Source organism: Zingiber officinale, chromosome 5B, assembly GCF_018446385.1.
Source record: "Zingiber officinale cultivar Zhangliang chromosome 5B, Zo_v1.1, whole genome shotgun sequence".
In the NCBI taxonomy this organism is placed as follows: Eukaryota; Viridiplantae; Streptophyta; class Magnoliopsida; order Zingiberales; family Zingiberaceae; genus Zingiber; species Zingiber officinale.
Window position 1 is genome coordinate 27,494,941 of NC_055995.1, and position 21,318 is coordinate 27,516,258.

Consider the following 21,318-nt stretch of genomic DNA (forward strand, 5'->3'; position numbering starts at 1 on the left):
ATGAATTCTTCTACATACTCAAATACACATATCAAATCACAAAATAAATCAAACTTAAAATCATTTACTTAAACATCAAAATCCAAATTCACAATAAACCACTTAGGGCACGATAACACTAATAGATAAGCGAGTTTGAACTTTGAGGATAGATGTCAATGATTTGAATGAAAGTTATGTTGGAGTTGTTGAACCCTGTGTTCAGTTTCGCAATAAAAAATAATTTGTGATGACTCGGAGTGAGGATAAGTTAAAGTACCATTAATTAGGCATCATCAATATGTTGGGTCTTATGTTGACTCAATCTAATGAGATTGTGATGAATAAGCTTTAGTTGAAATTCTAACCTGATGGAAACCTCTTCTTTGACATTTTTTATTCCTTTGCTTGAGTTGTTTATAATTGCATTGAGTATTTTATGTGTTCATGGTAGGCCTATGCTATTATCGTGCTTGGTGACTACACTAATGCATCATAGAATATTGTTAGAGATCAAATGACTTAAGAGATGTTGTTTAATAGTCATATTGAACCTTCTAGGTGCTCATGGTAGGCCTATGCTATTGTCATGCTGGATGAATATTTTAATGTTTGCTTAAAGTTTTTTTTATATCTTTTTAGAGATCACAATCACATTGCTTCAAAGATATTGTCGATCAATGATGACGAATTATCATTGACGCCTAGCTAGAGGATAATTGCATAGCATGAAGATGGAACGTAATATCTTTACTTTTGATCAACTTCTTTACTCATCTGTACACACACCTAACCAAACTATGGTACATCATGTACAAATAGTGGCTAATCCATTTGACCATCATCATGAAACTCAATCAGGATGAGAAAATATGTCAAAGCATGTTTCCTTACTCACTTACAGTGGGGTTATCCTTTTTCTTGCAGTAGCAGTTCTTTTGGCTCACAAGAATGAATGGAAGGGTGCCAACAGTGCAGGGTTGCTAGACCAATTGCAAAAGCTTGAACACAGGAAATGGACGTCACGAAGTTAACTGTGTACAGCCCATCTTCGGAAGAAACCATGTGGAAGGCATGAGTATTCGTTTGTGATCCAGCCTGAGAAAAGTGACAGTTATTCGAGAATTAAGGTGGATGAACTTTTCCCCAAGTTTAACAACAATTGATTCAATAGCAGAAACAAATTGGATCATAGAGGTGTTTATGTACCTGAAGAAACAGCTCAAGTCTACCCATATTACTCAGTGTTGAGCTGCTGCACCCATGGAACTTGTTGCTTAGAACAGTCAGGCTGCAACCCTCATCCCAGCCTCCGCAGTCACATTTTCCTCCTGATCTCCATCTCTGGATCAATGGTGGAGGTTTGCTATCAATTGATGAACCATGAATTCCACTTGGAAGTAGGATTACCATATTGCATAGGTCTGAGTTACTACTCTCCTCTTCATGGCTTATACTTACTGGTGAATCATTGAAGTAGCTGATGCGCGGCAAAGAATGATCACAACTTTCTAGCATTTCTTCAGGAACCTTGACAATAATGGCAGCGAGCTCGGAGTTAAGTGAAAAGGCATCAGATCCTTGAGATGGTGTTGGCTCAGTACCGAGCAACACAAACTCTCTTGTGAAATAATGATTTTGGGGATCATGATTTTTTGTTCTTGAAACATTCATCCTGCCAATGACATCAGAAACCAACCATTGCTTATTACTTCTTTTCCCGGTGTTAGCCAAGGCATCAATCTTCTTAATTTCATGAAGGCAAAGTATTGAATAAGCGCACTCAAAATCAAGCTTGTGCAAGCCACTTTGCCATGTTAATGTTGCTGCAAGAACACCACCATCTGAGGATGAGAACATAAACAAAGGTACACCATGTTTCCAGGAAATTTGAAGAATAGCCTTCCAAATTTTAGCATCATGATTGCCATTGTGAAGAAACCCTTGTTTTCTATAGGATTCATCGTTTGAAGTATCTGCTGTCTTTTTAGAGATCAGATATGTACCATTTTTATATGTAAAAGAACTTTGAGAAGGTGAAGAGGAAATTGGCCCAGAAAGATGCACAGTGTTCTTTGGTATCAGCAAAGAGTTAAATACCATCCTCAATGGACTCTGCCTCACCTTATAACTTGATATTTCTTTAGTGTTATCTGCTGTTCTCAGCTCGAATGCTGAAGAACCCTCCTTTAAACTTGCACTTCGCTTCATCCACTTTGAGCTAACATTTGACTGACAGACAGATGAATTTCTTTCTTCTTTAGCTGCAAGGATTAAAAATTGCTGGAGACTATTTTGAGAAATTTGCTTCTGGTTCCTGATTTGGTGTTTTGATTTTTCAGTGGATATCACAGTCTCAGCTCGCAAAGTATTAGATGCTTTGATTAGACTGACGCAAGGGAAAAGACAAGAGTTGGAAAGGCGAGGAGATTCATCAATGACTTTATCATCCACAAGATGGCCAATTGAAATTTTGCAACTTTTTCCTTCCATTAAAATGGTGTCATCAAAATATGACTCGAAACTATTCTGTCTTGTCTCGGCAATATCACGTAGATGATTCTGTATGTTGTTGCTCTGACGTAGTTGACACAAACAATCTGCTAAACCTTGATTATGAGGATAATCTTGGGACTCCTGTGGATGTTGCAAGCTAGTGTCTTGAATCTCTGTGGTATTGTATGTGCCAGCTGAAGTAAGAACGAGAAAATTGGAGGTTGAAACTGAAGATCCAAAATCCATCTGCAATGACAATTCAGAACATGTGGCTTTCAAGTCTGAACAAGCATCGTAGTGTTTCTGACTATCTGCAACAAAAGGACTTATGGTTGAAGCTCTTTTTGAATCGTCCAATTGTTCATCATCTACACTTATCTGTTTTGCTTTGTGATCAAAAGAACCAAACCTTTCAGATTGAGGACGAGCTTTTCTTCCAGTGTGTTGAGTGTATGTGTTAAATGTATAAAGCACTGGAGAAGACTTGTTCTTGATGGATTTGGGTCTCTTGGTTCCCCAATGAACCGCACATTTTTGATGATACTTCAATCTCTCAAGCAATCCCCAATCGACAATGCCAGATTTGAAACGCTTAGCCTGAATGTTATCAACTTTGTCCACATTCTGAGAAATGATTGGCACGAACTTCGCCTGCTCCTCTTCACTGCTAGGTGCCTTGCTGCTGAGCCATGGTTTCAGATGAGGTTCTGATAGTACTGGATTGGAACTGAGACATGAATGTCGACCTGAGCCACTTGTATCAGCGAGATTTCTGGTCTCTATATGCTCCTGCTCTTGCAAATTGGCAATTTTAATTCCTTTGGGAGAGTACATGCCATTCGATAACATAGATGATTGATGGCGAATTGAAATCTTTCTGACATGAACTGTAGGATTTCCTTCCCATTTTTTCTTGATCATCTTTTACATGTGTTAGAATTTGAGATGGCATGACTCAATCATGTTTGAGCATCTGTTTGACTACGCGCCTATCATCATCTGTGTTTAGTAACTAGAAGCTTTTACTACATATTTATTTAGGATTTGAAAATAACTAAATCATTGATAATTGAATTAAATCTCTATTTCTATGTTTCACACTTTTATGTCTACATATAGAGATATTAAATTAAATCTTTATCTCGAAGTGATTATCTCAAACTGAATGTTGGGCCATGAAATAAATATATAAGCAGAAAATGAGAGTCACATAAATGACGATGTTAAAGTAGATGTGAGGTCATATGATAATGGACAATATAAAAAACAAGAACATAAAAGACACTCGGAGTTGTTTCTATTGACGAAAAACTTCAAAAGACACGTTTAAAATGATATGTATTAGTATAGCTAATTATTATTATGTAAGGGTAATGTAATCGTTTTGTTATTATTTTTGTTGTCAATTTATATCCCTCTTTTCTTTGTAAACCCTATGACTTTGTAATACAATTTACTAGTCTCCTTTTGTGGCTCTCTTTCTCTTCTTCTCTTTATATTGTCTTTTGCATTCTATTTGCATTCTTTGCTTTATTCACATGGTATAAGAGCAAATCCATCTCGTTGCATAACAACAAAGAAAAGAATTTTATTTTCGAAATTCTTTGAGCCAACTATAGAAGAATTGCATTTTCTTGAGTTTCAAGTTTCAATCGTTGGATCGCCTTGAAACTTTAAGGGAACATTCCTTACATCCAGGACTACATTTTGAATGGTGGAGATCGGATTTTTAGTCCTTTAAGTCCACGCTGGAAAAACGTGACTCTTGATTTTGGTATATTGCTTTTATTGTAGCAAAAGGTGATTACGCTCACCTCAAGCGCTCCTCACACTCATTCCTAAATTATGTAAAGGGAGATAAATCACAGGGTTAGCTAATAGCCAACCGTCATGGCTAGGGGATGGGAGGGATCCGAGGGCATGTGCCAGAAATGGATCCCTTGCCCCATTGTAGTATATCTGTCACCCTCTAGCCAACTGAGCACCACGTGGGGACTGGTATATTGCTTTTATTGTTATAATGATCGATACAAAAAATGATTCACTTTAGTCTATTAGTGTGCAGATGAATGGGCAAAATTACTCCTATTAGAGTTATGTGATGAAGAATTTTTTGAAAAGCAAACGAAGGTAGGGTATGTTTCGAGAACCTTTGTCAAACCTGTAGATAGTGAAGATGAAAAATATGCAGAACAATTAGATGCCTGGGAAGCTTGCAATTAGAAAATTATCACTTGGATCAATAACTGTGTTGCAATCGATAGATGTCCAACTTGCAAAGTATGAACCCGTCAAGGAAGTTTGGGATCACTTAGAGAGATTGTATACTCAATCTAATTTTGCAAAACAATAGACATACATGCTCTACAACAAAATAGTATGAGTGCTCAGGCATTTTCCTCTACAATGTCTAACCTTTGGGATCAATTAGCAATTACAAAATCTGCTCAATTGCGAGAGTTTGCTCCATATGTTGCTCGTAGGGAAGAACAACATTTGGTTCAGTTTCTAATGGCTCTTTGAGATGATTTTGAGGGCCTAAGGCCATTCTGCATCGCAATCCACTTCCTTCTGTTGACTCTGTAGTCAATGAGCTACTAATTGAAAAAAATCACCTGAAGTCTCAAGGTGAAAAAGTGAGCACAAAAAAAAGAATTCTTCCTCCTCCCAATCCTTCTATTTTTTTTCCCAGCCCAGGCCTCCTTCTAACAATCAAAATAGATCTCAAACAAAGGTTGGTAATGATAAGTGTCGTTTTTGCAAGCAAAAGGTACATTGGAAAACGTAGTGTCCCAAGTTGTTAAATAGAATGTTACCACCAAAATAGCTTTCTCCTTGGAAATTTGGTAGCCAACCACAACAACGATTCCTTAAATTTGGAGCACCCAACATGGCAACAGTAGTTCCTCCGACTATGGAGTGACTCAATCATCCAATGCCACAATTACTACTCTTACCGAACAGTTTCAGAAGCTTCTTGCACCTCAGCCACATGCCATGCCTACCACTTCTCATATAGATTTGCCCTCTAGTGGTACCTTAGGTATATCTTCCCCTATCTAGATCCTTGATTATGAAGCTTTGCATTATATGTCACCTAATATCAATTCTATTGTATATATAAATTCATCTCCTTCTAGTGTTGGTTCTATTTGTACGCCTAAGTTGTCTCTATCTGATGTATGTCATATTCCTAATTTTACCTTGAAGTCAATTATGTTATTATGGTTTTTCAGTTTCTTTTACTGCATCTTCATGTTATGTACAGGATCTGCAGTCCTTGAAATAGATTGGGATAGATCGTAGGCAAGGGGTATTGTATGTATTGGAAAAGCTAAAAGTTTAAGATGTTGCAACTTCTAGTGTTGATTTGTCATCCTTTCAGTTAAGTTCTACCTTTTCTGATTTTTATGTGTGTCATTCTCGTCGAGGACATGTTTCTTCTTCTCATTTGAAATACTTAACTTCTAAGGAAAATTTAGGAAAATTGCAAACTCATGATATTTCATATTGTTATGGTTGCAAATTAGCGAAAATTTTTGTTTTACCTTTCTATAGAAGTGTCTTCGTTTCTCTTGTACCGTTTGAGTTAGTTCATTCTGATGTGTGGGGTCCATCTCTTGTTCGTACAAAAGGTGGATCACGTTACTATGTTTTCTTTATTGATAATTATACTCGTTACACTTAGGTTTATCTTATGAAACATTGTTATGATTTTCTTGGTATCTATCATATGTTTTTGTGTCATGATAAAAACTCAACAAAAGGCTATTATTAAATGCTTCCGATGTGATTTGGGTGGTGAATATACATCCAATCTTTTTTTCTGTTATCTACATATGTTCCTAGTGAATTCTGGGGAAGCTTCCTTCATTCTATCAATAGAATTTCATCTTCTATTATATCCAGTTTGTCTCCTTTAAAAAACTATATATTTATGTTATGATTATTCTACCTTAAGAGTTTTTGGATCCACATGTTTTGTCCAACGTCATTATATTGAACATAGTAAGCTTAGTTCTCGGTCCGTTCTTTATGTTTTTCTTAGTTACGACGAGGGTAAAAGGGATATAGATGTTATGATCAATTAGTCGAAAACTTTATGCCTCACATCATGCTGTCTTGAACACATCCCATTCTATTCCATTCCCTCTGACACTCCTAATCTTCAAAAACCTGATCTCACTCGTATTGATCCCTTTTGCACTAACTCTGATGATATGTCATCTCATGTTTCCCCACAATTAGACCACCCTTGCACCTCTTCTCCTAATGATACTACTTGCAGGATTACCACTCATACAGATTCTAACCATCAGCTTACCAATAATCCCTCTTCTCCTATTGCTCCCCATGGTGCTCCTATGATAGTGGATCCTCCTCGTTACGCTCACGATCTCGTAAGTCCAGTCACCTGATTTTGTGTATTCTACTTATTTGGTTCTTTATTTTCTTTTATTGGCATATATTCAAGCCCTCCTCTTATAGAGAGGTTACTCTTGATCCTCTTTGGCAACAAGCTATGGCAGAAGAACTTTCTTCTTTGTATCAAACAGGTACTTGGGATCTTATTCCTCTTCCTTTGGGGAAGCATGAATCGATGGGTGTATAAGATCAAAACTAAATCTAATGGTCAGTTGAGCGGTATAAAGTTCATTTAGTTGCCAAAGGATTTTCCCAACATTATGGTATGGATTACAAGGAAACTTTTGCTCCAGTTTCCAAGCTTGTTAGTATCCGTACTCTTATTGTAGTTGCATCAGTTCGTCAGTGGTCTATTTTCCAGATGGATGTTAAAAATGCTTTTTAAATGGAGATCTTCAAGAAGAAGTTTATATGGTACCTCCACCAGGTGTCACTCACAACCTTGGAGAAGTTTGTAGACTAAAGAAGGCTTTACAACCTTAAACAAGCTCCTCGAGCTTGGTTTGACAAGTTCTCCATTATGATTGTATCTCTTGGCTTTCTTCCTAGACAGCATGACTCCGCTCTTTTTGTTCGTTGTACTTTGTTAGTTCGCACATTATTCTCTCTTTATGTTGATGACATAATTATTACAGGGGATGATATAAATGGAATAGCAGAGTTGAAACTGCATTTAGCTTGTGAGTTTAAGATGAAAGATTTGGGTCATTTGCGTCAATTTATGAGAATTAAAGTAGCTTATTCTCCTCGTGGCTATTTTCTCTTGCAATCCAAATATATTGGTGACATTCTAGAACAAGCTTGTCTATGTTACACTCGCATTGTTGATACTCCGCTTGAGGTTAATGCTTGGTACTCTTCTACTAATGGTGCTCCCTTGCCAGATCCCTTTCTATATCGCACTTTAGTTGGCAGTCTATATCTCACCATCACTAGACCTGACATTGCTTATGTTGTCCACATTGTCAGCTAATTTGTTGCTTCTCCCACTTCAGTACATTAGGGAGTTGTGCTTTGCATCCTTCAACATCTTCGAGGTACATAGTTTAATAGTCTTCTTTATCCTTCCACTTCTACCTTAGAATTGAGTGTCTACTCAGATGTAGATTAGGGTGGTGATTCTACAGATCGTAAGTCTACCACCGGATTTTGTGTTTCTCGGGAGACTCCCTTATCTCTTGGAAAAGTAAAAAGCAAAATATTGTCTCTCATTCTTCTACCGAAGCAGAATATCATGCTATGACCTCTACTATTGCTGAAATTGTTTGGTTGCGTTGGTTACTTGCTAATATGGGTGTTTTTCTCTCGGACCCTACCCGTATGCATTGTGACAACTCTATTGCAATTTAAATTACTTACAATTCTGTCTTTCACGAGCGCACAAAATATATCGAGATTGATTGTCATCTCACTCGCTATCACTATCAAAATGGTATCATCACCTTGCCGTTTATCTCATCTTCCATGCAAATTGCAGACTTGCACACCAAGGCACATTCCACTATATGTTTTCAATTTCTGGCTAAAAACTTTCAATGCTTTCTACTAGTGCATCATGAGTTTAAGGGAGATGTTAGTATAGTTGATTATTAGGTAAGGGTAGACTAGTCTTTTTGTTATTACTTTTGTTGTCAATTTATATCCCTCTTTTTTGTTCTTGTAAACCCTAAGACTTTGTAATACAATTTACTAACCTCCTTTTGTGGCTTTCTCTTTCTCTCCTTTTTGTGTTGTCTTTTACATTCTATTTCCATTCTTTACTTTATTCATAGTATGAATATGTATTTAAACATCTCGAGTTAGCCAGTATGAGACCATGATAAATATGTGTATTAATAAAGAAAGAAGAAGATCAAAGAAAAAATTAGTTAATAATAATAAAATTAAACAAAATTTATTTAAATATAGACGAGAATATAGTAGAAAATCGAGTCTAATGATATAGAATTATATATACCGACCTCATCTAGAGGGATAAAGATTTTGATTTCATTTAAATATAGATAAGAATACAGTAGGAGATCGAGTCCGGCGTAGAACTTTATAATCTTACCTCACTTAGATAAAAAAAAAAATAACCAGATCAAGTAACGTCGAATCTAGATGACCTGCCTGGCTTGTGAATGTTTCCCACCGACCGCTAGGGTAAATCGGGAAACGCTCACGACGGGTAGCCCAAAAGCCCAACATCCTTTGGCTGTGAGTCCCATGTGAAAGATAAATCCCTGCAAATACGCTATAGCTGAGAATCGAACTGTGAGTGTTTGAGTGACAACTGGATGCCCTTCCACTGCACCATAGCCCCGGGGACAGCCTCACTTAGTGGGATAAAGACTTTGGTTGTTATTGTTGTTGTTGTTTTAAAGTGATTATCTCATCACTTTCCTTCACCTTTTTCTGGTAGGCGAGTCTCACCCCGACAGTGATCAGACGAAGCCAGTCAGGAAAACGCTCTCGGCACCATCTCCGTCTCCCCTAAACTCTCCCCCGTGATTATTTGATGGGGCCTGTCCAAGTGCGCCGCTTTAATCACCCAAAACCCTAGTTACCTGCCTGGGTTTCAACTCTACCCTCTTCGTTCAGAGGAGATTATTATATCGAGGACACATACACAAACACGAAGCAGGAACGACCAATTTCCAGTCTTCCACGCGACTGCAATCACGGTCAAGATTGAAATCGAAACCTCCGATGGAGGAAAACTATACGGAAAACTAAACAGACAGCACAATAGCAAGCAAGGACGAAGAAAACAATCAAATAAGAGCAAAAGAGAGCGGAGGCGCACCACGGAACCATGGCAGCTGGGCGACCTAGAAGCCACGAACCAGCGAAGAACAAACCACCACCATCACCAAGTCGATCAATAGACCGCCTTCTGCCGCCGCCTCGAATCGAATCAGATTCCTTCCGGATCGGAGATGGTCGAGCAGAGCAACCTGAGGGGATGATGGCCCGATCGGTGTGTGTAGTAGTAGTTTAGGGAGCTTCTTCGGGATTGAAGCTAATTAAAAACTCGTTCGGCGCCTAAGAAGACAAAAAGGCGGGATTGGCGGGACTCGTGTCGGTTCTGGTGCATCGAATCACGATGCGAGCTCGAATAGATTTTGCCAGCGGATTGGTGCCGGCGAGCGGTTAGGCCGACAATTATGGATAAGATATTGTAATCTATCATTAGGTTTGTGGGGCCCTGTCTCGATGGTTTATCTTTTCTGGGCATATTTGCTATTTGTTTGATGCATCTTTATCCTTAATCAATTAGAAATGCGAATAGATTTGGTCGATGATTGGTGCCGACTCGTGGTTAGGCCGACAATTATGGATAGTGCATTGTAATCTATCATTAGGTTTGTGGGGCTTTTAAGAGCGAGACTCATAGTGACGTCTGAATCACTAAGGAGAAGTGTCCAATGCCTTCGAGACAATAAAAATAAAATCCCTCCAAATAAAAAATAATAATAATAATTCCGGTTAATTTTATTGACGATGATTAATTTAGTCCTATAAAATTTTTTCATTGATCATCAGGATAAATCAGAAAGTGCACGCATGATCAATCCAGAAGTCCAGCGTCCTTTGATTACATCCCTCTATTTGGAGAAAAAATTTCTACAAATATGTCATAATTGAGGTTCGAATCGTTGGTGTCTGAGTGACAATCTGGATATCCTACCGCGACACCATAATCCCGAGAATAACCCTCCAAATAAACTTATAGGTAGAAGTGACTAAAATTTGGATTGAATCAAAATTGTAGAACAAAATTAATTTAATTTAAAATTTTGATTCGATTTATTTAAAATTTTATTTTTTTAAAATAAATATTAATCATTTTAATTAAATCGATTTAATTTTCAATTTTAAAAGTCAATTAAAAATAAATTTTTATTTAAAAATAATATTTTTAAAAAATTAATTAATTCAATTATAATCAATTTTATATGGATTCAAATTTAATAACAAATTTTAATTAGTTTGGTTGGTAAAAAAAATTCAATTGATTTAATTTTAAATAATTCAATTTTAACTAAATATTCAACAATCCAAATAAGTCAAGCAAATTAAATAGCCTAATGAATTTGCTAATACTATGGGAAAATCCATATTTAGAAATGAAAATCAACAACTTATTATATTCCACAAACCAAATTAAGAAATGATTAGTTCATCTGTTATCGATTTTATGAACCAAACGCTTTGATCCTGTCCGAGAGTCGAGTCAATGGAAATTAGGGAGACAACACTCACATTGATTGGATGTAAATCGAATGTAGACTGATAAGCTAAACCTGCAACCACAGGCCGTTAGTGCCGAGCCAGAAAGGGGTTCCCCGGCGATGGCCCTCTGACGCTCAAGTCAATCATCGACGACAAGTGGATGAAATAGAAAAGAGAAAAGAGCAGCAGCGTAACTGTAGCTACAATATCGAAATGTAAGGAAATAGGTTGCTAAACACGCAAACGCGCAGCGGAAAAACCTATTTCCTCCAGAAGATCCATGCGAAGGGAGAAGAAAAATATACTAAGTTTACATAGGAACATGAGAGATTATACCTTTGTAGCGTGCTCGCGGACTCCCGACAGCTCGAATCACAGCACGATCTCACGTTCGCGCTTCTACGGTATCCACACGAACAAGTGTTCGTTTGTCTCACAAACTCACAAATGGAGATAGGTTGTTCTAGCAACCTTGAGAATGGATTTTCGGCCAAGAGAGGAGAAGAGCAAGGAGAATGAAGAGCATTAAGCCAAAATGAAGAAAAAAAACACTTAAGTATTTTCATCTAATGAAAACACTTAATTAGCATTAATCACTTTAATGAACATTTACACTTCATTAATGACCACACACTTGTAACTCCTCATTTCAATTTCGAAAATTGAATCAAATGTATCATTGAATTTTGAAATTCAATGAATGTCTCATTAATCCTCACTCGAGTCTAACTCAAGTCTAATTCACTTGAGTCTAACTCAAGTTTAATTCACTTGATATAACTCAAGTCTAATTCAATTGAGTCTTACTCAATTAATCTCATACAATTCAAATTTAATGAATCACATTTCATTAATTTGAATTGACTACTTGAGTCTAGTTTGAATTGGACTTAATCTAACAATTAAATCAAATTGAGTTTAACTCAATAAGTCCAATTCGGATAAAACTTAATCCAATGATTCATCATATGAACTCATCTCCAAATCTATTTATTTTTTTTGTGTGACCCAATAGGTTCTTATAACGTTGACAATGTACCTAAATCAACATTTAGATACATAAGCAATGAGTGACATCTAGCAAGGCATCATTGCTACCCAAGTGATGAGAAGGTCAAGATCCGACCTAACCTATCCGTGGCTATTATCTTGTATGACTTGGTCCCTCTATCCTTGATATCTAGATTGATCAATGAAGCATAGACCGTGTCATCCTCTTATCAACCTTTGTGTTTCTTGATCTCTAAGTAGACCAATCAAATAAACTCAATATCTCATATTAACTCATTTGAGCATGGTCATGCTTTCTTTGTGTCCTACTAATCAAGGGGCCTACAGATATCGCTTCCGTCATGTGGAAGGGATAAATCTCATCTACATCACTCACATCTCTCCGCATAATTCATTGCATACCCAGTGATCGATTTTATTGTCCACCTTGTTACAGGTGACGTTTGTCGATATCAAAGTACACAACTTCTTATGTAGGGAACCGTAGTGACTTCAGGTCTAAGGACTATTCATACCAATAGTCACATGAGAATGTTTATGACACTCATATAATGATCCATGAAACATTCTCATAGTGGGTCATTCAGTATATATTCTCTAATATATACTCATGTGTCAACCTGATATCTCATATCCATGACTTGTGAGATCAAGTCATCCGTTGACCTACATGCTAGTCTCAACGCATTAATATTGTCCTTGTATATTAATGCTCAACTATGAATAGTTAAGAGTAGTGTTTTCTATAATATCTCACTATCAATTCAACCAATTGATATACTGTAGATAAGAACCTATTACCAAAGACATTATTATACTTATTCAATTGACACTGAACTGAAATAAATATAATAACCAACTTACCTTTTATTAATAATGATATATGATACAAAATGAGTCCTTTACAATCATCTCTTAATTGGTACTAGGGTTAATACTAACACGAAAAACATACCTTCGTCGAAGTCTAGGGGTTTTATATAGGGCTCCCGAGAGGCGCATGTACGTTTCCCAAGGCGTGCACGCTTCTCAGAGCATACCTAGAAAGGATGTGTCAAAAAACGTATCTGACGCCATACCTTAACGGCCCGAGCATATCCCTGACGTGATAGTGAAAGCTTCCACCATATCATTCTGTCTGACCATGCTGTCTGTCAATAGCACGAGTTCCCAAAAGGATATCACTAACTACTCCTTTTGTCTGTTATTGGACCGAGCGAGGGAGTCGCTCGGCCAGTCTGTCATCCGACAGATATCGCGACCGGACCGAGCGGGATGCCCACTCGGCCAATAGTCTACTATCTTAACTCCGTCCTGTTGAGCGAGGGAGTCATGCCTGCCTGGTCGAGGATGTGTCCGTTGTTTGACCGAGCGGGTCTACCGCTCGACCCCTGTTCCTCCATACGTGAGCTTTTTGAGCGTCGGAAGCTCGGTATCTGGCCAAGCTGTCGTATTGTCGGGTCAAATATTCCCCACGTCAATCTGGCAGATGGATCGTCCGATCGAACAAACTCCTAGGGCGCTGATCACGTTGACCGTCTGTTGAACGGGCCTTACCTTACCACCGGATCACGCTTCATTAAAACTTATGAAACTGGCAGTGAACTATAAAGTTTGCAACACCTCAGATAACTAGTATCAGAACTTCTAATTATTATTGCAAGAAGATTGAGAGGATACAAGCTAAAACTGAAACAACTAAATAATCTTTCACAAATAACCATTAATCCTGACAGCAAATGTCATAATCAAATTTCTGAAAAGAAAAGCTCATTTTGACAAAACATAATATTCAGCAATGAATGCTTTAAATTATGTTAGCTTCATTAGCTATGGTTCTATTGAAATTTGACAACAGAGGAAATATGCTGCATCAAATTTTTGGTCTGGATTCTCTAGACCATGGTGGAGGTGTAATCTTGTATTCCTGTACTTCCTCCTCTTCGGTATCATCGGCATCCAAAATATCCTTTGAAAATGCATTGGGATTTGCCTTGATGCAACTTTGCAATGCGATAAAAGGATTCACACAATCAGATCCCTGCAAAAAGAAATCAACTCCATTGAACACTAAAATTAAAATGATCAACCTATCTTAGCATAAGAATATCAGTTCCATAAATTTTTTCATGAAGAATAAATGCCTATGTGCTTTTGTTCTCATGACCAACTATTGATAGAGCATCGGTTAATCCAGTAAGGAATCAAACAATGCATCTGATTCCTGGAAAACAAAACCAACTCCATTAAGCACTAAGACAGAAACAACCAAACTAATTGTGGCACAAAAAATCTTACTCCAACTATTGGGTAGGCTACGATATTACATCAACCTTATCATCCATCAATGAAGGTCCATGCAAGACAATATTAATTCTAATATTCAAACTAATTTAAAAAAATTATCATATTAACTAAGATTTCCTTTGAGTTTTATATCATCATCTATACTAATAGATTCAACTCTTCTGCCCATGAAATCTAGTATATCTTAACATATGTCCTATCACAACCTATTTTCACTTATTTTATCATTAATTGTGGGGGAAAAAATAATAGTTGCTTAAATTTTGTTCATAAAGAATAAGAACCTACGTGCTTTTGTTCTTATGAACTACTATATGAAAGCTTCATTTAGTTAATTCAATAAAAAAAATCAAAATACAATGCCTACAAAATGATTACCTTCTCTTCTGCAGTACTCTTGATGAAACACACAAGTGCTTCTGAAAACTGAATCCCGCAGGGCCCCTTTCTCAAGTCAGCAACGCAAGGGCATTCCAATGCTCTTTGTGCCTTTGCTTCGAGTGACTACAGGAGCTAAGAAAACAAGAGTTAAAAAGCAAAATTTCCAGCAGCAAATATGCAGGGCTAACAAGGTCCGAATACGAACTCAAGCTATCCATTGGATGTAATAGAAGTTCACATACCTCTTCAGCATCGTTATCTGTAGTCGTCATTGCTTCTGCAGAAATAAAATGAGCACCATGTCAACCCTATCAGGCTCTCAGAATACAGAACCAAACCATAAGCTCACAGGAAGTCATAAACTCCTAGAAATCCCATTTCCTCTCTAGTGCTATGTGATTTTAGTAAGAAAAATGTTCAAAATCTTCACTTGATAATTGCATGCCCTTGATATCAGAAAAACTAAATATAGCAGATAAATTACGACAAACTGAGATAATGGTAAAGTTTCCTAAACAATTTAGTTTATTTCAGCTCAACATCACATTTGCGCACGGTTGATTGCTAAGAAAATCAATAGCTTGAACTCATAAACTAGTTGGCTAAGTAAGGCTTCAATCCTCCTTTCTTGAGTCCTACGCTTACAAACCGTAAAATCTAAACCCGTTTGGAAACGCACAACCGCAGCAAGAATCCCTTCAGCGAGAGATCAAATTTTGAAAATAAGGATTTTTCGGCAAAAGAGAAGGAAAAAACCCTAAAAGCTCTTGAGATTAGTGAGAGCTGAGAGGACCTGCGATCAGATCTTCAATCGACGAGGCAGCAGTAGAAGGAGATGGTCCGTCAATGGGAGGTAGCGGCGGCGCCTCTTCGCCAACGTCTTCGACGGCGCTCGGAGCTTGACCCATGAAGAGAGTTTAACCTAGGCCAACAAAGAGAGCAAGGTTTTGGGCTGTGTAACAATTATATACACGATTATGATATACTGCCTACAACGATTATGATATATTGCGCGATGCTACAATATACGACTGTTCACGTCACGTAGTGTATCAGATTTCTTTGTTTTTTTTTTTTTTTTTAAATTTTGAATTAAAAAATTAATTAAAATATATATTTTAAAATTTTATAGGTAGGGTTTAGATTTTTTAATTTGGTTATAATTTTTCAGTTAATTTTCTTTTTTTAAGATTTTATCACTAGAGTTCGAAGATTATAGTATTTAGTTAAAATAAAATTAAGAATGAAATAAATTTAAGTATTTACGGAATATTATAATGGGTTAAGGGGATATCGTATTAGGGATTTATATAAATAAATATTATTTTTTAAAATTCAAAATTTCTTTATTTTTATAATTTTTAAAAATTTTGAATTAAAAAGATTTTAAGTTAATTTTCTTTTTTAAGATTTTACCTCTAGGGTTTAAGTTTTCCAATTGGATTATAATGTTTAGTTAAAAGAAAAATTAAAAGTGAAATAAATTTAAGTATTTACGGAGTATTGTAATATATTTAAAGGATATATTTATGTATTAATATTTCATATAAGGAAATGTTGAATTTTTTAAATTTAAAATCTTAAAAAATAATAATTAACAAAAAAGAAGTTGATATGCTGCGCGACGCACATAGTCGCATAGTGCAGCGTCGCGCAGAATATATATATATATATATATATATATATATATATATATATATATACAGTTGATATCCTGCGTGCCCGCACAGTGTGCGACTGTGCGCGCGCGCAGGATTCAACTGGTTTTAGTTTTTTTTTATTTGTTTTTGTTTTTTTAATTATTTGTTTTTAATTTTTGAATTAAAAAATAATTAAAATATTTTTTTAAAATTTTATGTTTAGGGTTCAGACTTTGGGTTATAGTATCAAAACTATTTTTTTTAGATTTTACCTTTAGGGTTTAGACTTTGGGTTATAGTATCAAATCTATTTAGGGTTCAGGCTTTGAGTTATAGTATCAAAGCCATTTTTTTTTAGATTTTACCTCTAGGGTTCAGGCTTTGGGTTATAGTATCAAAGCTATTTTGTTTTTTAGATTTTACCTCTGGGGTTCAGGAGCTCTTGCTACAGCTTTCTTTCAAGTATTTATGTATTTTAATTAATTTTTAATTTAGATATTCATCACGGAATAATTGATTTTTAAGATAATCAATTTAGTTCCTGTTACTACATGATGCACTAGAATTAAATCTAAATTTTAATATTATCAAAAGTTTCAATTAAGTCTTATTATGATCTAATAAATTGACTAAGTATGCAGACTATTTATTTAACCGGAAAAGTTTTAATCACGGCTAGACAGAAAAAACTTAGTAGATAGTGGAGCTAGGCAGAAACTCCAAGTAGGTCGAGATGACCCGACACTTGGTAGGGAAGTTTGATTGGTTTGGAGGACCGAATATCGAGGAAAAGTCATGGTGGGCCGATCTGATGCTAAACGGCAAAGTCCAAACAAGTCTGGAGGACCAAGGTTTGGCAGGTAGATTGAGGTAAGCAACTGCAAGAGCGACAATGAGGTCGTGTTATAGGAAAGAACAAACCCTAGGTCGCTGATCCAACTGATGAAATTGGAAAGATTTCCAAGTCGAGATCAAGACAGTTCTACTATCAAATAATACTCATGCATCTTACTATTCATATATTATTGTGCTAACCTTTGTTTTGTAGGATATTTTTTTAACACTATTTTGCAAGATCTAGTGTTATCGGTCGACCGAACACAGGGATCGATCAACCAAACCAATTTAACTCAGACCAAATATCAGATCAGAGCAGAGCAAAGCAAAGTTTGATCAAAGCTTGATTGGTCGACCGAACCCTGCAGACATGGCACAGATCAGATCGATTAGAAGCAGAGATGGAAGCCAACCTGATCGGTCGACTGAACCCATGGATTGGTCGATCGAACGATCACCTTATTAATGAAGCATTAAGTGCAAATCTCGACGAACGGGGAAGGTTCACTAATCAGTCGACCGAACAAGGTGATCGGTCGACTGAACCATTAAAGTTCATTAAATGTGCGAAGATAGGATCTCAGCAAAAAAGGAAGGGAGTGTGATCAGTCGACCGAACTGATCAATCAACTGATGGGTTTATCAGTCGGCCGAACATTGCTTATAAAAGGGGAGCTTGAGGTCCGAGGTAGAGCATCAGTTCTCAGTTTGTCTCTGTGCAAAACTACTATTCGTGCTACTGTTCTGCTTCTCATCTTCAAGCAAACTACTGCTCCATCCAAGAAATATCGACCGAGCTCCATCTTCTATCTAGTGTTGGTATATTTTTATTTAGCTTTCTTTATACTTAAATTCTAGTAAGATAGTAGGTTGTTACTATCTTACTAATTTCATTGTATGAATTGCTTCTTTCCGGAGGTTTCAGAAAGAAGGGTTTTAGTGAATTGTCCAATGGTGCGATCAAGGATCGCGGGTTTTGAAGTAGGAGTTGACTTAGGCTCCGAACCAAGTAACCGAAACGTGTCTTTATTTTCCGCTCCTTATTCTGATTTGTCTTTACAATAAAAGAAAAATTTTTAATGTGTGATATTCACCCTTCTCCCTCTATCGCATCTTTCGATCCTTCAATTCCATAAAAATATTTCACCGACTATCAGAATAAATTTAAAAGAACTCATCGCTTCGCAGCCAACGTTCCAAGATGGTTTTCCCATCGAAGGAAATTAATCCAGTTAGAGATGACTCATATTAGGGTCATGCCGATCACAGGCGTGGTGAGGAGCACAACTGGGCCATGCTCCATTCTAGAGAAATCAAAGAAGTAGGGGCACAATCATGCCACTGGACATGGCTTGGCCGTGTTCGAGTTTGTTTGGACAAGAACAATTGTGCCACCAAACACAACTTGGTCGTGTCCAGGTATGTTTGCATGGGTACAGTTGTACCACTAGATACAGTATGGTCATGTTCAAATCTGTTGGCTCGAACACGCCCGTGGTGGTTCTTTCCTATTGTTGAGGTGTGATCTCAACAAAATGGTAGTAGAGCCAAGTATGTTTGAATTCTCCTTTACAAAATTTGATATGGTGAAGTTTGACGGGACTAGAAATTTTAGATTGTGATAAAGGAGGGTTAAGAATCTACTAGTGCAATGAGGTATGGAGAAGGCACTAGGCAAAAAGAGTCTAAAACCAATGGAAAGGTCGGATTAGAAGGAACTATGGGTGAAGGTGGTGGCAACGATCAAGGTTTGTCTAACATGTTATTATTAGCCCTAGTACTAATTATGAGATGATTGATAAGGCATTATTATATCATATTTTATTAATAAAAGATAAATTTGGTTATTATATTTATTTCAATTCAGTGTTGAATAAATAAATATAATAATGTCCTAGAATAGTAGGTTCTAGTCTACAGCATATCAATTGGTTAAATTGATAGTGAGAGCCTGTAGTACATATAGACACTACTCTTAACTATTCATAATCAAGCATTAATATATAAGGATAATATTAATATTAATACTAATATGTAGGTCAATATATGACTTAATTTCACAAGTCATGGATATGAGATATCAAGTTGACACATGGGTATATATTAGAGAATATGTACTGAACGATCCGCTATGAGAATGTTTCATGAATTGTTATATGAGTGTCATAAACATTCTCATATATTGGTATGAATAGTCCTTATACCTAAAGTCACTACAGTTCTCTATATAAGGAGTTGTATACTTTGGTATCATCAAACGCCACTTGTAACAAGGTGAACTATAAAGTCGATCACTAGGTATGCAATGAGTTATGCGGAGGGATGTGAGTGATGTAGATGAGATCTATCCCTTCCATATGACGAAAGTGATATCTGTGGGCCCCTTAATTAGTAGGACACAAGAATACATGACCATGCTCAAATGAGTCAATATGAGATATTGAGCTTATTTGTATGAGTGTGTCTATTTAGAGATCAAGAAACATAAAGATTGATAAGAGAATGACACGGTCTATGTCTCATTGATCAATCTAAATATCAAAGATAGAGAGATTGAGTCAGACAAGATAATAGCAACGAAAAAGGTAAGTCAAATTTCAACATTCTTGTCACTTGGGTAGCAATGATGCCTTGCTAGATACCACTTATTATTTATGTATCTAAAATGCTGATTTAGATACATTGCCAACGTTACGAGAAACTATTGGGTCACACATAAAGAACAAGTTGATTTGGAGATGAGTTAATTGTTGGTTGCTACTCGGAATATCGTACTGGTTCTCCTGTATAAAAATTTTGTACAAGTCCCGAACCTTTTCTAACAACTTATTGTGTTCTTTAGAAATTAAACTTGGAATCGCAAACAAAACTTAACATTATTGATTCCGAGTTCAACTTATCTGTTCTTAGAAGTTTAGACTTGAATCGCAAACGATGCTTAACATTATCAATCCAAATCCACCCATGTTATAAAGTTGATTAAATATTAATTTCCAAGATCGGCTTCCAGGTTAAACATAGCGAGACACTAGGCCTTCTTGGATATGAGATAATCCATCACTTCCTAGACAAAATCTTTCAACGAAATTTAATATTTAATCTTCTTATAGTAACCCTAGATTTAACCATTAAAAACAATCGAATCACAAGTTCGAAAAACAAAAGAAACACAAAAATTGAAACATAAAATCGATTTCCTAGAATCGTTAGCCTCTTGTGTTTGGTATTTTAAAATCCATACAAAAAAAAATTAGTATGATGCGGAATAAGACAACTAGTTATACCTTTCTTTGTAAACAAAAACCTCTTGATCTTCTATTGTATTCCTCTCCTTCTCTTGGACGTCGTGTGGGCGACGATCTACCAAGAAGAAATCCACTTAAGCCTTCTTCTCTTTCTCCAAGCTTCGACCACCAAAGGGATCTAGACAAGAGAGCCTCCTTTCTCTTCTTCTTCTCCTCCTAGTAACCGGCCACCAAGACTCCTAGAGGATTAGATGCCGCCAGCCACAAAGTGGAAAACAAAGGAGAAGAGAGAAAGGGAGAGGGTCAGCCACCAAAGGAAAAGAGAGATGAACAATAGAAGAAAGGTGTGTGTCATGAAGGCACCCTCCCCCTCTCTTTTATAATCCTTGGTGAATCCAAAAAAGGAAAGTTTTATAACAAAAATAAAACTTCCTTTAATTACTCTATATGGTCGGCCACCTCTTGTAAAACCAAACAAGGAAAGATTTTAAACAAAAATTAAAATCTCTCTTTTATACATCCCTTTTGTGGTTACCTATAAAAGGAATGTTTTATAAATTAAAATATCTCTCTTTTAAATCCTTTTATGAATATTTATAAAAGACAAGATTTAAAAATAAAACTCCTTTTATATCATGGTTACAAAAAAGGAAAGTTTTATCAAAAATTAAAATCTTTCTTTCACATTATAGATAATTACAAATAAGGAAAGATATCTAATCTCTCTTTTAATCCTTTGTAGAAAATCTATAAAAGGAAAGATTTAAAAATTTAAAACT

The 21,318-nt window shown here is 36.3% G+C and overlaps 2 protein-coding genes across 2 annotated transcripts; both read right to left on the reverse strand.

Moving 5' to 3' along the window:
* Positions 1–708: 708 nt before the first annotated feature.
* On the reverse strand, positions 709–9,910 carry LOC121984275. Its single transcript, XM_042537132.1, has 3 exons — positions 9,689–9,910; positions 1,189–3,474; positions 709–1,077 (listed from the first exon to the last, which is right to left on the reverse strand). The coding sequence occupies exons 2-3, from the start codon at positions 3,394–3,396 to the stop codon at positions 889–891; spliced, it is 2,397 nt and encodes a 798-aa protein (XP_042393066.1). The 5' UTR covers positions 3,397–3,474; positions 9,689–9,910; the 3' UTR covers positions 709–888.
* A 3,855-nt stretch (positions 9,911–13,765) lies between these two features.
* Positions 13,766–15,777, reverse strand: LOC121987314 (mitochondrial intermembrane space import and assembly protein 40 homolog). Its single transcript, XM_042541172.1, has 4 exons — positions 15,611–15,777; positions 15,060–15,094; positions 14,815–14,940; positions 13,766–14,170 (listed from the first exon to the last, which is right to left on the reverse strand). Exons 1-4 carry the CDS (start codon positions 15,723–15,725, stop codon positions 14,003–14,005), a joined length of 444 nt encoding a protein of 147 aa, XP_042397106.1. The 5' UTR covers positions 15,726–15,777; the 3' UTR covers positions 13,766–14,002.
* Between the last annotated feature and the right edge of the window lie 5,541 nt (positions 15,778–21,318).